General features: G+C 44.7%; 1 protein-coding gene across 1 annotated transcript; it reads left to right on the forward strand.

Annotated features, from left to right (window-relative positions):
* The first annotated feature begins 3,979 nt into the window (after nt 1–3,979).
* ISCA1 (iron-sulfur cluster assembly 1) lies at nt 3,980–17,649 on the forward strand. Its single transcript, XM_029920401.1, has 4 exons — nt 3,980–4,174; nt 11,384–11,437; nt 14,055–14,160; nt 15,954–17,649. Exons 1-4 carry the CDS (start codon nt 4,094–4,096, stop codon nt 16,100–16,102), a joined length of 390 nt encoding a protein of 129 aa, XP_029776261.1. The 5' UTR covers nt 3,980–4,093; the 3' UTR covers nt 16,103–17,649.

Consider the following 17,649-nt stretch of genomic DNA (forward strand, 5'->3'; position numbering starts at 1 on the left):
TTTTTATCCACATTACTTTCTAGCGAGAGTCCTAATTTCATGAGGAAACCAGACGGAGGGCGGGCAGTGTGCATCTGCCTCTCCTTGTGCTCGTGCCGCTGTTCACTGGCCCCACTGTGCGCCGAGCTCTGGGACCGCGTGGAGAAGCACAGTCTTTGGGGGGTGGAAATAGAGGGCAGGGAGGGTGTTAGCTGGGCAAGCGTCCCCAGGTGGGAGAGGGCTCAGGAAACAGACGTCTGTGAACCCTTTTCACCCGCGGACGACATATCCCAGTTAAGGAAGAAGCCTGCGGACAGTGACGACGTGGTTGGGTGAGTTGTGGTAGAGGCTGAGCGATTGTTGCTCAGTTTTAACGAACCCAAACTCTCGAATTAAAGCGTCAGTTATGAACCCTGGGCTGAAGCTGCTCCTCTTCTGCTTTCTCTTGCCTTCAACTTGAAAGTGAGCTGGACCGGGCACACAACTTTTCTACTCCTCATCACACTTTCTTTGGAAAGTTTATTGACAGCAGAAATCAGAGACCAGCCTACGTTTTGTTCCCTTGCAGGTTTTATTTTTCTGCCTGGATGCTTCAGTGTTTAAGTTTTGTGTCAGTGACTTTTGTCTGAAGCCAAAGCAAATCCCATGAATCCCCCTAGCCCAGTTTGGGTTTTTTTGGTTGTTGGGTTTTTTCCCATCTTGGGAACGTGTGTTCTTAATTTTTTTCTCTCAAAAATGCTTTTATCTTTTTTCAGTATTCCTCTTTCTCCTCCACACTAGAAAACTTTTCAAATTTATTCTCCACATGACTGACCGGATTTTTGGTGTCATTCTGCTGTTTGCTATTTCTCACATGAATTTTGTCATTTCATTTATAATTGTCTTCAGCTTCCTTCAGCCACCTTCCCTTTCCTCTCATTCAAGTTTATTTTTATTATCTTCCTTTTCATGGAAACCACATTTTCTTATACCCTTTTAAGAATGTTAAAAAGCTTCCTACATTTTATTCTAATTTCTGTGGTAGATTTCAGTCCCTCACACTGGATCAGCGGGACATGACCAGTGTTTACCAGCCCCGGAGGGTCGATGACCCCAGGTTCTTTGCTCCCTTGACGCGGGCCTTGTCACGGCCCCTCTCCGCACCCCAGCCGGGGGACAGGTGCATCTGCTCCAGGCCAGCCCCCAGGGCGCAGTTATCATTCAGACCCAGCTGGCCTGTCTCTCAGCAGGCCCCACGAAGGCCCCACTAGCCCAGTTCTACTTTCCTCTTTCCCCCAGGAACTAACAGGAAGATGAAGTCTCTTCTCACAGCCCAAGTCTAATTGTTTTAACCCCTTGCTCAGTGCGTACAGTATCAACAATGCGCACTTTCTGAGATGTTACTAAAATGTTCTGTGACCTGACTTCCGTTTACCTTTCATTTTCAAATGTGTTTCACAAATGGTTTTATTTTAAAAAAACAGAAAAAAGAATTCCTGAGTGGAAAAAGTCCTGGGTAGGTAGGTCAAAGGAATAGTGTTACAGGCCAAAAAAAAAAAAAGACAAGAAAATAGAATTCAACAAACTCTGATAAAACTGTGAAGGTGTGCTCAGTTTTTTTTTTCTTTGAAAGCAGGTGTGTATGTGCACAGCAGAAGTTAAGAATTTAGCGCAGTTCAGTGGGTGGAATTCTAGACTTAATTAGGGTCTGGCTCTGCCAGTTTTCCAGCTGACTGCAGCAATCCCCCTGACCTCTCTGCGCAGTTCAGTTTACTTGCCTACAAAATGGAAAGCATATCTGCCCTTTCACAGAGTACTGAGGCTGAAGGGAGGTCTTACTAGGAAAACACCTTTTTTAAAGTCTAGAAGCCCGAAACTAAAGCCGGAAGTGCACAGTGTTGAACATTTCTCTATTTTAAGTGCTTCCTGTTGGGAATCTAAACGTGGCTCCAGCTTGCCAGCTCCTTCAGCAGTTCACCACGACCGCCTCCGACACCACAGCGCAGCGGCTGCTCTGAGATAAGGGCGCTCACGTATTTCTCACACAGTCTGAAAACTGTCCGAGTGCCAGTTTATCTCAGGCACCAATAACCTCAAGTATGCCTGACCCACTAACACGCAGATTATGGGCCTTACCGCTCACATGCACAACAACCAGCCAATGTAAACAAAACAAAACCGAGTAGTGTGCACTAAATAGATGAGCGAATCATGCATACATTGGATCCTGAGTCAAAATTTAGGACCAGATTTTTAAAATACTTTCTAACACACCCTACTAAAAAGTCAGAGTCCACGCATCATCTTTAGCCATGCCAATGCACCTGTCTAAAAAAAACGGTGAGGCTGCTATGAGACCGTGTGCGCACGGGTGCTTCTGAAACCGGTAAAGTGCTACATGACTGCATAATGATATTTCAATAATTAGGAATGATACATGGTTTTTGTTTTTGGTTTTTTTTGCATTTTATTAACACTTTTTTAGGGCAGTTTTAAGTTCACAACAAAACTGAATGGGAAGTATAGAATTCCCATATACCCCAGTCCCCACGTAAGCCCAAACCCTCCACTATCCACGTCCTGCACCAGGGTCTGGTATTTGTTAGAACTGATGAGCCTATGTGGACACATTATCACCCACAGCCCATTGTTCACATTAGGATTCCTTCTTGGTCTGACAGGTTCTGTGGGTTTAGACAAACGTATAATGGCACGTGTATCCACTGCTGTGGTTCCACGGTGTCCGAGTGTATGACATCTTTAAATATCCATGAACAACTAGCAACCTTTACTGAATTGCTGGTATTTAGGCACCATACACCCTTCTAAGGGCCTTCCGTTTAATCTGCATGGCATCAGTAGAAGGAAGGGCACAGGAAGTGAAACATCTCGTCCCAAATCACCCAGCTAGGGAGAGGAAGTCAGGATACAAACCCACCATCCTACCATCTCCTAAACTCACCGCTTCTTTTGTGTTTAGAGGCAAAGATAACCGTTCTCTTGCTGTCACGCAGTTGTATTTCACTAGCAGGGAGGCAACTACCTAAGGGAATTCTGAACCATCCAATCCTGTAGGCTCCAGGGGATGAAAGATAAGTCGGGCTCTAAAACACATTGATAAGTTCTTTCCGCATCAAAACACTGAGCAAGAATCTTTCCTCCAGCACCACTCCATGGAACCTACTTTTCCCCTTTACCTCTAGCACTTCCACGAGAAAAGCCATCCATCCTTATGTTCTCCCCTCCCCCCACCCCCCCACCCCCCTACCCCCCTACCCCCCAATTGCTAACCCTGCTGCACTTCTGTCCTCCAGGATCTCATTCTGTCCTGGACTCTCCATTGGCAGGCTTCCTGTGAGTGCATGCCTGGTACAATGCCTGGTGCTTAGGTGTACTTGCTGAATTCATAGGCAGAATTAAAAGGCAGAAGGCCCTGAGCAGCCACTACAAGGTCTGACAAACAGGTGTTCAACCAAGCTAACAGAATGGTTCTCGCTATGAATGTTGACAGAACAGTCCAATCACATCTTCGGGGTTGGTCGGGGTTCCAAAGACAGCACGTAAAAGCGAAACTTGCATTAGCACCATCTTCCAACATCCGGTGCGGTACAGCCCGCGGTGAGGGGGTGGATTGGTGCTTGGGTTGTTTCTTTAGCAATTCTGCGGTCAATCTATGCTCTTAAGAACTGCCTAGCTGGACCAAAAAGGAAGACAAACGTGTGTACCTGGGCCGCGGAACCCTTCTGCTTTGGAGAGCGTTCTTAAGGAGTGACGCCGCATCTTGCCCAGGGGCAGGTCGCGGAGCGGCACGCCTCCAGAGTCCACAAGTGACGCCGTTCTGCACGCCCCAGCCCCACTCCGCTCGTTGCGCAGAGACCGAACTAGCAAAGACAACCTCGCTCCCGGGCCCGTGCGCCCGCCATGTCACGTGGCCATGGCCGGAGCTCCGCGCCCCGCCCTCTACCCGTCACTCACATGATCCGCCCAATGGCGGCGGCGGGGACGGGCCCGCGCGGGGCGGGGCCTGGGCGCCGTGCGCCAGAGCTTGTGGCGTCAATGCGGCCGCTGTGTCCATGGAGAGAGGCTGAGGCGGCCGATCTCCGGCCCGAGGCACCGGGGCGCCGGGACGGCGAGGATGTCGGCTTCGTTAGTCCGGGCCACTGTCCGGGCTGTGAGCAAGAGGAAGCTGCAGCCCACCCGGGCCGCCCTCACCCTGGTGAGTGGCCGGGGAGCGCGGTCGGGCGGATGACATTGGCTCACCTCCGCCCCCGCGAAGAGGTCACGGCGGCAGGGCGCCGGGCCCGCTCCGCGGCCGCGTTGTCGCCGCCCTGCCCGCCTCGCCTCGGCTGGGAAGATAAACAAGCCCGGGCGGGGCTGCTCCGCGGCAGCCGGGTGCCTCCGGAACTACATTTCCCAGCAGGCCGCGCGCCACCGCGTGCGGAGGCTGGGGGGCGCCGTGGGCCGGGGCAGTCCGCTGCGAGCTCGGGGGCGCGACTGCGCTTGGGTTGTGGGCCTTTTAGAGGTTGGCGTGCGGGGCGTCGAGGAGCTTGGGGGAGGGAACCGGAGTCCCTGCCCTCGAGGTGCGCCGGGAGGGCGGGAGCTCCCCCGGGTACCTCCGGGCGAGCGCGGCGAGCGACGTGAGGGCGCAGCTTCAACAAAGCCCACCTCTGGCCGAGATCAAGGCTGCTGCACACAAAGGGTTCCTTCCTGGGGTCAGGGAGGGGAGGCTGCGTGAAACACCCTCTGCCCTCCAGCAGGCCTCCGCGGTGGTCGGCTCTCACAAAGGACAAAGAAGGATAAAAATCTCTACTCTTCGTGAGCTCTCGGCGTTTTCTAGGCCAAAGGTCGAACACCCTCAGACTGCACCAGAGTCCACACCGCTGTGCTCACCGCAGGACTTACCGTGCATACGGGATCCCTGGTGCACTGTGCAGTTGTTTTTTCTTCTTAACCGAGGGAAATCTTACATAACATCGTATTAACCACTTTAAAATGTACAGTTCGTTTGCATTTAGTACAAAGTGTTCTGCAACCATCTCGTCTATCTGGTTCCAAAACATTTCACCCCGAGAAAACTCCGTGTCCATTACGCAGTCACTCGAGTTTGCCATTTTGAAAGAGTTGAATTTTATGGGAAAGTTTATGGTCAGTTCAGCATACTTCTCACACACCCACTCTTGATGAAGGAGAAGGCGGCTTTGTGCAAGCATTCAGCACCTAGAGAGTAGGAAAGTAGATTTTTTAAAGGACTCAGATTCCATTCAAGCTAATGCTATAAGAAAGCCTGTTGCGGGGAAACTAGTTGAAGCAAAACAGAAGAAAGTTGTGATGAGGTGGGAAAATTCATTTTTATAATGGATCGGTATTTTCAGCCTGTACACAGGTTATCCCGATTATTCTGTTAACTATTTTCAGTACCCATCGGCCTGTTTTCATGTCTGGAAGGTACCATTATGAGAGCTTAGAATTCTCCAAGGTCTTGAAATCACAAGAACTAGAGTCCTACTTTGTGTCTTTTGGTCTCAGTTCAAAAGTACTCAGAATTGGGGCGCCTGGATGGCTCAGTCTCTTAAGCCTCCAAATTCAGCTCTGGTCATGATCTCATGGCTTGTGGGTTGGAAGCAAGCATCGGGCTCTGTGCTGACAGCTCAGAGCCTGGAGCCTGCTTCAAATTGTGTCTCCCTCTCTCTCTGCCTCTTTTCTGCTCACTCTCTTTCTCAAAATAAACAAACATTAAAAAAAAATTTTTTTTAAGTACATAGAATTGAAAAGAATCCTGCTGCTGGTAGGTAATAGTAGACCAAGACAGAGAAAGTACAGAGACACTCTTGCCTTTTTTTCCTCCATCATTTAGCATATTATTATCTGCTTGTTCAGGATCTCTTAAGTCAGACCCTTATGCTCCTTGTCATTCAGCTGACATTTAAGACCTCCTGTGTTTCAGAATAAGAAAGAAATGAGTTACACAGTTCGGACCCTCCAGGGACACAGTTGTGGGCCAGGCCTTGGCACCCTTGGCCACCCTTAGGAAATAACTAGGAATAATATCAGCTCACATTTTCAGACCTGAGCTCCAGCTCTCTACAACTTGCTCCCTGCTTCATTACCTGTTACCACTTACTAAGCTAATTCTGCTAAGGAAATTATAGTAGTTCCTTATCCTGTCAATTCTTAGTTCAGCAGGGCTCTGTTGTTGCGTTTGATCAAGTGTTCCACTTAGCTTGCTGAAGTCCATTGTTTGAACTTAGCTTGTGTAACTGACTGACTTTAGAAATTTGTTTCCCTGTGATCTCAGCTAGTGCTAAAGAAAAAGGTCCTTGCTGCTATCCACCCGATGGCCTGCGCAGCAGGCTTGCAGTCCTTTTAATCCTAGCATTCGATCCCTAGGCTCAAGACCCTATGGCATACATGTGTTGCTGTTTGTTCTTAGTTTTCTAGTGTTTTTGCAAATATTTTAAGTCCCAGCATGTTCTGTCAAGTACAGAAACAGGGAGGTGACCAAAGGGCTAATGAGTGAATGCAGATGAAAGCAAATAAAAGTAGAGAGATTTCAGTAAAATGAGTGGGAAGAGATCAGTGCTACCTAGATATATAACTTCACATCAGGATCTTGACCAGGTGCAACCTTGTTAAAGTGTTGTTCCTGTGCAGCCTACCAGCGGTCATCAAAAGGCTTGGAAAAGGAGAGGGACTTGCTGAAATGAAAACATGGTTCCATGCTGTCAGCACCAAATTGTCTACATTAGCTGATGTTAATCCAGGAGAGGATTGGCGGGTTGCTGGAGCAAAAGGCCTCATCTGGTGATAGGCTGCCCTTAACACTTTGATGCAAATCTGAGGTGGTTCCTTGATTGAATGTTTTAAGACTCTACCCCACCACATGAAAGTGAGTACCTCTGGACATCTTCAGAGAAACATCCAAAGAGGAGACTGTCCCTACTGTACATACCCAGGAATTGACCAATGGAATTGAGTTTGTAGGTAGCAGAGTAAAAAATGACAAAAGAACTTGAAGATTTGACACTGCCCTGCTGGCAGAGGCTTTTATTTCCATCCTTCTACAAATCACAATTAAGGTAGCCATAATTTAGGATTAGGGATGTCCCTAGGGCTGTGCATGAAGCTCATCCAAAGCCATGAGAGAATAACGGTATATAGCCAGCACCACTCTTCGTGCACACAGAGAAGTGAATTCATTATGTGCGGTGGGCGCAAGACTTTAACTTTCTGGCGGCACCTGGTTGAAAAGGGCTAAGAAGCAATGTGATACTCGAGCCCCAATATGGAGCTGTTAATTCACTGAAGGACAAGTACCAGAAGTCCTTTGGAACAATGACCAAGAAGTGAGATTTCTATATTTAGGCCATTTAAAGGGTATTCTCAGGGCGCCTGGGTGGCTCAGTCGGGTAAGCATCCGGCTTCAGCTCAGGTCATGATCTCACAGTTCATGGGTTCGAGCCTCGTGTTGGGCTCTGTGTGGATGCCTAGCACAGAGCCTGGAGCCTCCTTCACATTCTGTGTCTCCCTCTCTCTCTGACCTTCCCCTGCTTGCACTGTCTCTCTCTGTCTCTCAAAAAATAAATAAAAAACATTAAAATAAATAAATAAATAAAGGGTATTCTCCAGGAAACCTCTGGAAGTAGTCAAAATGTATAACAGTGAGTGATTGGTTAATAAATTAGAGTAGATTGAGTTGGTGAGTACATTCAGTTGGTATAGTCACTGTAAATGCATTTTTTAAAATTTGGGAGTCATAACTCTTCATTCTTTAACTTACTGTCCCTGTGCAAATTATTTAATCTTTAATACCTACATCACAGAATTGTAGGAATAAGATAATGCATGTAAACCATTAAGCACCTAGAACATACTTAGTAAGTGGTTAATACATGCTATTACTATATATTATGTGAGAAACATGTTACACATTTAAAATGTAGGCTTCATAATACATAGATGAATAGGAAAAGACAAAATGGAAAACACCATATTGCCACCCCTCGCTGTTAGAGAATGGGTAAAATATACTGTAACCTGTTCATTGGCTGCTCTTTATCTACCATCTTCTAAACATGAAAATGCCACATTTGTAATGAGATTAAAATAGGTTGTAGTTGTTGGTGTGTGTTAGTATACATAATCATGGAGTTACTTCTGGTTTTAATTTTGTTTTCTTGAACAGCAAAATATTAAAATTGCATGGGAAATTAAGGAAATACAATTTTGAGGATGAGAAGTTTCTGCTACAAAAACAGACTGAAAGTCTTTTTTTAAGAGCCTTTTGTAGATTAAAAATCATCTTTATATTTTATTGAGTTTCAAGAATCTTAATTTTCTTAAGTTTTACTTATTTATTTTGAGGGAAGGGAGGGGCAGCGAGAAACCCAAGTAGACTCCGTACTGTCACTGCAGAGGCGATACAGGGCTCGAACTCATGAACCACGAGCCATGAGATCAGGACCTGAGCCGAAGTCCGACACTTAACTGTCTAAGCCACCCAGGTGCCCCAGGAATCTTAAATTTTAATTCATTGGTCAAATCTCAGGTGAATAAATCCTTAATTATACCTAAGTTAAGGTATAAATCAAGGTATATTAAACTTCTCTTGGAAAAGTATAAGAATCTTAGTTGTTTGGGAGGAGTGCTCGGAAATTGGAAGGCCCCTGGTCCTGGAGCATGTGGTTTAGTTGAAGGTCTCGCACTGTTTGCCAGATTGAGTTTACTTATTGGAGTCGCTAGCGCCTGCAAATAGACAAGAGCCCAGTACAATCCTTAGCTTCTGCCTGGCCCCAAGACACACGGGAAGTACCTTTAATAGCTAGCTCTTTATCTATTATCTATTTTTTTTAAATGCCACATGTTTCCTGTTCGGCATTCTGACTTGTTCTGAAAATCAAGTCTCTCACTTGGCAAGTTGTAAGATCCATATCTTTCCCCTTAAAAAAGTACTCAGCTGAGTTTCCATCATAAATAATACTCCCAATGGAGTATGTTTGGTTTTGGCCTGACACAGGAAAATTAAGACTTGATTTGGTTCCTATAACAACATTTCCCAGGCACACCGATTACTCTTTCCTTAAAGTAAAAGGTGTGAAGTCAGCCAGTTTGGGATAGGTAGACCCCTCTCCAAGAATTTTTATTTACTGTGTCTGAGTGCTTTCTACTAAGAGTTGAGAAAAGCAGAAAATATATTATTTTGTTAAACCAAGTTAGGCGGTTTAATAACCAATTGGAGATAAAAGCACAAGGGGCTGTTGACAGAGTAGTGTTTACAATGTGTCTGCTTTTTTCCGGTCCCGCGGGGTGAATGGTGAGCCCTCCTCACCTCTGACCCCCAGCCTCACAGGGCAAGTTGTACTTGAGATGGAGATTTTCCCATGACTGGGCTTGGTTTTTTTTTTTTTTTTTTTTTTTTTAACTTATCAAAAATCCTTTGCTCTTTGACAGTAATTAGATTAATTTCTTCAGGACTCAATGTGGGAAATATGACCATGAAAATAACAGATAGTTTTTACTGTCAATTGTTTGATAAATGAGCATTTTAAAACTCTTTTCAGAATTATTTCTGTAACTATTTGAGGTTGATATGCCATGATCTCAAAAGAAAAAAAAACATGATTATACTCTCCTCCATTCCTTCTTCTTCCCCTTGCATACTGTTTTTAATCTTTTTTTTTTTTTAATTGGGCTCTGCATTGACAGCAGAGAGCTAAACACAGGGCTCAAACTCACGAACTGTAAGATCATGACCTGAGCTGAAGGCAGACGCTCAGCCAACTGAGCCACCCAGGGGCCCTTAGTTTGTGTTTTTAAAAAAATACTAGTCTCAACTTTCTAAATTGGTTTCATGGCCTTTCTAAATTGAGACCAGATTCCGCTTCAACATCCTCATCTGGCGGAGCCCCCTCCAGGCAGGCCGGAAGAGCACACTTCGGGCCGACCTTTGGGTCTGTTCCCTCAGCACCGGCTTGAGTTTTGGCTACAGTTGATTTTGAGTCATAGGTCGTAATGCCCACTCTCTAGGATTTCACAAACCAGTAAGATGCCAATACAGAAAACTGGAGGACCAGCGCAGAGTTGCCAGTTGAGGAGCTAATAAAACAAAGTAGGAAGGACGTGATGTCTTCATTAATAGTCTGTCATCATTGTGCTAAGAGCGGGTTTATACCGCGCTCTTTGTGCCTGGCACTGCTGACAGTGTCCTTCATTAACTTGTTTACTGAACCTCACAAGATTCCTGACGAGGAGAGTCTCTTCTCCCCGTTTCAGCCAAGTCACAGGCTGGGATCCAGCCAAGAGGTGGAGCAGAAATGCCCTGGAAGAGCCTTTGTCCCTCACAGCACCAAGAAAAGCAGACAGGTTCCAAGAGTACAAATTCGGTAAACGTTGTTGGAAAAAGGCACCACCCGAGAAAGTGGGGTTGGCGATGCTGACCCATATATATGATACAGTATGTTGTGAGGTTTTCCTCATCTTGAGGACACATGGGCTAGATTAAACCACATTACTCCTGAAAATGCCTCCCCGTGCTTGCTTCTGTAGTTGACTAGCTTCCTTCCGTTCATCCGGATGTCCTGAGATGTCGTTTGAAGCCACATAGAATATCTGTGTGAGCATGTAGCGGGACTGGTACAGAGACGCCCCCTGGGTCCACGCTGCTATCGCTGTTTCCTCTGTGCATTTTGATGGATTTGACATAGATTAGGGGTAAGGGAAAAATAGAGTTAATAGTAATCAACAGAAAAACTTCCTAAGATTGGCTTCCCCAGTGATTACTTGAGTCATTCATTGACTGTTGAGCACCTTCTCTCTTCTATGTAGTAGAAGCACAAAATAGATGCTGCCTGGAGAAATTACATTTGTGATGTCAGGAGAGAGTCCCAGAGCTTATGCCAGGGAGCTGACCTTGACTGGGGGGAGCAAGATTCAAGGGACGTTGCTAGGATGTTGTTATTTTATTTTAAAAATAAAAATAGGGGCTTCTGGCTGGCTCAGTTAAGTATCCTACTTTGGATCTCATGGCTCCTGAGTTCCAGCCCCACTTTGGTCTGTGCTGACAGCTCAGAGCCTGGAGCCTGCTTTGGATTCTGTGTCTTCCTCTCTCTCTGCTCCCTCCCACTCGTGCTCTGTCTCTCTCCCTCTCTCTCTCCCTCTCCCTTTCTCTCTCTCTCTCTCTCTCTCTCTCTCTCTCTCTCTCGCAAGAATAAATAAACATTTTTAAAAATTTAATAAAAACAGAATGCTTTGAATTGAGATTTTTTATGTTTGCTTATAAAAGCCACAAGGTACTTGGGCAAGAATGGAATATAAATTTGTCACGTGAATTTGCTAAAGATAGACTTGAATACTCTCACAGACTAGGGAACTGTAAGGCTTTAAAAACAAATTTTGCAACTAAAAACTTAATAACTCGTTCTTTTTTCAGACACCTTCAGCAGTAAACAAGATAAAACAACTTCTTAAAGATAAGCCTGAACATGTAAGTAAAACCAATCAGATGAATATTTAGTAAAAAAATTGAAGTCATATTTTCACCTTGAATTTACCTTGTGATTAAACAGTATGTTTTCATTGGTTAGGGATTTTTATTTAAAGAGTAAAGCTACACTCATGGTTTAAAAAAAAATGGAAATTATTTGATAACAGGGTATTGAATGGAGAAGACATAATTTTGTGACCCCAGAGTCTTGGTTGTCATTCATCTTTCTAAAAGGCCACCTCTCAAGTGTCCTTCCTGACACAATCTGTCTAGACCAGAGTTTCTCAGCCTCTGCACAATTGATGTTTTGGGCCAGATAATTCTTTGTTGGAGGTGGAATGCAGGATGTTCAGTAGTATCTCTGGCCTCTGCACGCAGAGTGACACTTCCCCACCCCTTGTTGTAATGGCCAGTAACAACTCGCTGAAGGGAACTACTGACCTAGACCATGCCTGTGCTTGTTACATTTGTGTGTACCTCTCTGCCTATTTAGATAAAGGCATTCCGTCCATGCTGTGGTTACACTTTACTTGTTGTCCTTAGTAATATTCTGTATCATTACAGAAAGACCCACTTCATTCTTTTTAATGGTTGCATATATTAGTGTGTGTTTTATTGAACAGGTTTTATTTCTTTAGCCAAATGCCCATACTAACAGTCTTTGGGGTTATCTGTATTCAGTGCTGTCACAGGCATCATGCAGCAAACAGTTCGTGCCCGTAGTGTGGCAGGCCCACTGCCTAGAGGCCTGAGCCCGTAAGCGTGGTTTAGTGCACCTGCGTAGCCTGTTCTCCGGGACGCACGATTGTGGTTACAGTAAGCCTCACCTTCATCTCCGTGCATTGTTCGTTGCCTGTGGAGTACTGTAAATCACATCCAAGTACTAGACTATTAATATCGAGTAATTAGACTGTGGAGTGGTTTCTAGCTTCTGTTTTACGACCTGCCTTACGGTGTAGTGAAGTTCTGGACATTCCTCCTAAGAACGGTGGCATACATATATCAGTGTTCTAGCTCCATTTTGATAGATCGATGACCAAAGGAAACACGAACATAGCTGTGTAGGTTTGAGGGATGTTTGTTCATAGTGATATGAAAAGGATGGAACAGATCCTTCATCAGTGTCACTGAGGGCACCTTTTCCAAACTCCAGGTACCTAGAGCTGCTGTAAGTATCTATATTCATTCCTAGTCGTAGGACTTCCTGCTTGCTTGAGTCCTCCTATTTGCAAAGATAAAAGCTAAGTTAAACCCATGCTTAGCATATGTGCCTCAGAATTTGAGCTAGACACTTCAGTGTTGATTGTGCCAAATACGTGACACTCCCTCCCGTGTTCTGTCAGCTCTCCCTGTGAAAGTGAATGAACACACAGCTCTGTCTTGGCGGTGTTTAAAGGTGTAAGGACAGAGACACTGCCTGACTGCCTCGGCTCTCCAGACTCCCAGGCAGCTTAAAGCGGCAACTCCCGCTCTTTGCCACGTGTCTTTCCCACGCCGTGACTGCTTTCCTGAAGCAGGTGCACGTTGCTGCTTCTAAGAGAATCAAGGTCTGCTGGCTGAAATCATACTTTGGATGGTAATAGTTCTACCAGGTACTTCAGTGAAATGTAGGATCCAAGAGTAGAAATTTGGTTGATATGTTAGACAGTCATATTAAGGTAGACATTGGTATTTTAACAATGCAGTCTGGTCATCTTTTAAACTTTTTATGTCTGTATTAGCTGCAGTATTTTGATTTCTGGTACTCGAGAATGTGTACACAGCTCCGCCTAAGGCGGAAGGCCCAGTGTAGAGGCAGGGTGACTGCCAGGTGACAGCCCGTGAGCCTCGGTGAACCTAACCGCATGGAAACTTGCTGAGAGCATCTCCCGCAGTGAGGTGGAGGACAGACGTTCGTGAGCAGTTGAGAATGTGTTAGGTAGCTGTCTCTGCCATCAGATACTTTTCTTTTTCCTTTAAAAGAAAAGAGGATTCTTCATGTTTGGAATTCAAACTCTTCTTTAAGAGGAACCCGGCTGACTCAGTAGAGCATTGTGACTCTTGACTCAGGGTCGTGAGTGCGTGCCCCGCGTGCGCACCGCTCACTGTGGCACAGTGGATCTCTGAGGCATTCTGTGCGGAAGACAGTTGTGAAGGCCAGTCACACAGAAAGATGATGTCTTACGTGGCAGGAACGAAGCAGAGAGTAAGACTTTTAGTCCAGCTATACTAAAACCTATGTTTCGATTGTCTGTGTATATTACAAGGACCGGAAGAAAAAGGGAAAAACCACATGGGATATTTTTTGTAGAGTGACAGTGACTGGTTGGGTTTTTTCTTTTTTGTTTTTTTTTTTTTTTACCCCTCTGTATTGTTTTCTTTGCATATAATAGTTTTTTTTTTTAATTTTAGGATCCCCACTAGTGTTGCAGTGATGTTTGTTAAGTAGCTAAATTTTTTAGAGGCACGTTCCCCGTTCCACTTACACTTCCTAAAGGGACATTTTATAGCCAGAAATCTAGTATTTATCTTTAAGCTTATGAAGAAACCTATAATGTTAAATAGCCAGGGTCTTCTTGAATGTAGTTGTTCAGTACGTACCACTTTAAAACTCGTTTTATTTATAATACTTTTCCAGGTAGGTCTGAAAGTTGGTGTCCGAACCAGGGGCTGTAATGGCCTTTCTTACACTCTAGAATATACAAAGACAAAAGGAGATTCTGATGAAGAAGTTGTGCAAGATGGTGAGTTTTAAGCAAACTTGGCCTAAAGTCTTTAACCTTGAACAGCAAGCAGAGCAAAGATGATAGTAGGAATGGCATCTGGAGGGCTCCCTGTGGATGGTGTGACGGACTTTCATGTGTTAAGTGATTCATACACAGCAGCTGAGTAAGAATGGTACTGTATTGTCCCCCATTTTGCAGATGAAGAAACTGAGGCATGGAGAGGTTAAATGGCTTGCCTCAGGCCTCTCAACTAAGCAAGTGGCCTAGTGAAAAGTTGAACCTAAGCAACTGCACTCCAGAGGCTGTGCTCTTAGTTTAGATTATCATGTGTTTATTTCAGTTACAGAAAATAATCGCTGTGTGCAGGAAGGTTTTATAATGGTAAAACTTCACACTGAACCACGCGTTGTGTGTGAAGCGGCAGTTCGACGTCTATACCGAGGAAGTAATGTCATCTCATGCTTTTGAGGCATCGGTATTTTTAATTTTTATTTAAAATGTCAGTGCTGTAATTATATCTTCCCTCCTGCCCCAGCCCAGTAATCTGATAAAACCTACTAGAAACAAAATAATGCCACAACCTTCGGGAACATCAGCCTGCGTGGGTTTCACAGTGCTGGCTCTGCATCGAGGGATGCCGTTAGCTAGCTTCCGTGTTCCTGGTGTTCATTTCATCGAACTGAAGTTACTGACCAATGATCATGACATTTTTGTTAATACGTTGTTTTTATTTATTGTCATTATTTTTTTTTAATTTTAGAGAAACCCAGCTGGGGCGAGGGGGAGAGAGACAGAATCTTAAGCAGGCTCCATGCCCAACACAGGGCTCGATGCCACGACCCTGGGATGATAACCTGAGTCAAAATCAAGAGTTGGACCGCTTAACTGACTGAGCCACCCAGGCGTCCCAATATGTTGTTTATTAGATCAATACCTAAAATATCTTAAATTGTTTCACTTTTCAGAGAAGGAGCTCTAATTATTATGTATACTTTATCTGTGAATAATTATTAAGTTTCTTATAAGGAGGAAAGCCTTTTTTCTTTTTACTTTATTTAAAAAAAAATTTTTTTTAATGTTTATTTATCTTTGAGAAAGAGAGAACATGCAAGCAGGGGAGAGGCAGAGAGAGAGGGAGACATAGAATGCAAAACGGGCTCCAGGCTCTGAGCTGTCAGCACAGAGCCCGACGCAGGACTCAAACCCACAAGCTGCGAAATCAAGAATTGAAGTCAAACGCCTAACTGACTGAGCCACCCAGGCGCCTCAGAAAACGTTCTTAAAGTGATTATATTTACGAAGATACCAACTTCTACCTGCGTAATTACTAGGGAGTTAGGTTATTACCAGTTTCCTGGCCCATACACAGAACGAAATGGCTGCAGTGCACTGGTTGGCCTTGGGAAACTAGCCCGGTATGTCACAGTGCTTGTGTGTCTCTAGGCCTGCCTGCATGTCACATGCACAGATGTCACTGCAGAGTTTCCACACCTCCTACTGACTCTGTCTTTCCAGAAGTCTCACCGAGAGCATACTTCTTTCCTTCATCTTGTGTGTTGGAAAAATGAGTGAAGTGGAAAGCAAATTCTAGTTTTGCATAGAACTGTCATGGAATTTGCTTGTGTACAGCAGACTAGCCTAATATCATTGTGTTTGACATAGATTATTGGGTGGAAAAGAAGGGACAGACAGGAGCTGAGCGCTGAATCCCTTAAAGGAAATAATGGGACTGATCCAGAAGCTTCCTGTTTGACTTTTGTCAGTGGTTACTATGCAGGCTTTATGTGACCCTTGTTTTCTTCACCCCCCAGGAGTCAGAGTGTTCATTGAAAAGAAAGCACAGCTAACACTTTTAGGAACAGAAATGGACTATGTTGAAGATAAATTATCCAGTGAGTTTGTTTTCAATAACCCAAACATCAAAGGAACATGTGGCTGTGGAGAAAGCTTTAATATTTGACTGCTCTGGCTGTAAGCTCCGGGAAAACTCGTGGAAGTCCTCGGGCGTACTGCAGAAATGATGTGACTGTCACGTGCTGAAAGTTTATAATGTATGACTGCCTTATGAGGAAAATAAAATAATGCATTTTGAAAGTGAAGCCAGTATGTTAGATTTCAGAAGTGATATTTGGTTTCTTTTCAAAGGTCAGAAAACGAGAAGCCATTACTCTCTGAGCATTTTCCTGATCTATAAAGAAAAAAAAAAATCCTACCCCGCACTTCATTGTCTTGTATCCTTTTTATTAGAACCAGTTTCATGCAAGTTGCCTTCCCGGGAGGCTGTCAGGACATGTACTTAATACACGTGCGCTCCATAGATGGCCGTTGAATGGTGCGAATGTGCATTTACCAGCCACATTGATGGCTCTTAAAATTCAGAGGCAGCAGATCCTGACTGCTGGCATGACTTCGAAATGCAGTTTTTCTACCCAAACTAGGCACAGTATTTCTACATATTTATCCCAAATTTTATTGTCAGATGCCTCATTTGCTTTCCCCTGTAGCAGCACCCGCGGGTAGATGAAAGCATCGAACAAAGATTTCCTTGAATTGCAGTGCAGTACAGTTCTGAGCAGTGGCATCGACAGGTAAGAGTTACTTAACCCGCCATTTTTAGTCCATTTCTTTGCCACCCTCACTGTCTCCTCAACGGTGGAGTCTCAGGCTGGCTTAGATTCTTGTGGTTGAAAGGTGTCTCAAAAGCCATCCAGCCCACCCCCTCAATTGTGTACCTGGGGCACAAGCCCCGGGGAAGCGGAAAGACTTTCATCCACCCTCACACCGTCGGCTCGGCAGCAGTGGAGTTGGGACCACTGTCCTGTCCCCTTGTGGGGGACACGCCGGCTCTACAGTCTGATGCAGGCAGTGATGGTCAGCGTGTGCTCTGGCTTCTTTATGTGGTTGGCATTCTGATAAGATTTCCTTGTAATTTGACGAAGATCATTACCTAGTTTATTTTATTTTGAGTGAGAATATTCTTTCAAAACCCACATATGTGAATTACTGACTTGCTTCTTTAGGACTATGAGATGTGGTTTACTCTAACAGAGAGGACATTGTAGCGTGCCAGAAACATCCTTTTAGGATGTTGTAGTTAATTTTGAAGCAAAACGTTGAGGGTCTTTTCTTCAAATTCCCAGGACGTGTACGTTTTCGGGATCTCAAGTTCAGTGACTGAAATTCGTAACATTGTTAGCACTACCGGTTCTTTGAAAGCAGTCCTTTTGTCATTTCGTGATTTTCCTTCCTGGGTTTGACATATTAAGTGTTCTATGAGATGACACGTAACGCTTTTTTTGAAAGCTGGTTCTCACGAAGCAGCCATCACACTTCTGTCCGTCCTATTTACTGAAGTACCCTGCACAGAACACACCAAAACCTAGCACGGTGGCTCTGTAGATGGTCATGAGTTCACATTGTTAATAGAATTGTCAGTCCACCTGAAATTTGTGCAATACTGTACGTGTGTAGAGAATGAATTGTCAATAAAAAGGAATGTGGCCTCTG

Source organism: Suricata suricatta, chromosome 13 (genome assembly GCF_006229205.1).
Source record: "Suricata suricatta isolate VVHF042 chromosome 13, meerkat_22Aug2017_6uvM2_HiC, whole genome shotgun sequence".
In the NCBI taxonomy this organism is placed as follows: Eukaryota; Metazoa; Chordata; class Mammalia; order Carnivora; family Herpestidae; genus Suricata; species Suricata suricatta.

What these genes read in the sequence shown, in the direction of transcription:
- ISCA1 (XM_029920401.1), top strand. Translation starts at nt 4,094, where the DNA reads ATGTCGGCTTCGTTAGTCCGGGCCACTGTCCGGGCTGTGAGCAAGAGG. An exon ending in TTAAAGATAAGCCTGAACAT is followed by an intron (nt 11,438 to 14,054) that starts GTAAGTAAAACC and finishes ATACTTTTCCAG; the next exon opens with GTAGGTCTGAAAGTTGGTGT. An exon ending in TGAAGAAGTTGTGCAAGATG is followed by an intron (nt 14,161 to 15,953) that starts GTGAGTTTTAAG and finishes TTCACCCCCCAG; the next exon opens with GAGTCAGAGTGTTCATTGAA.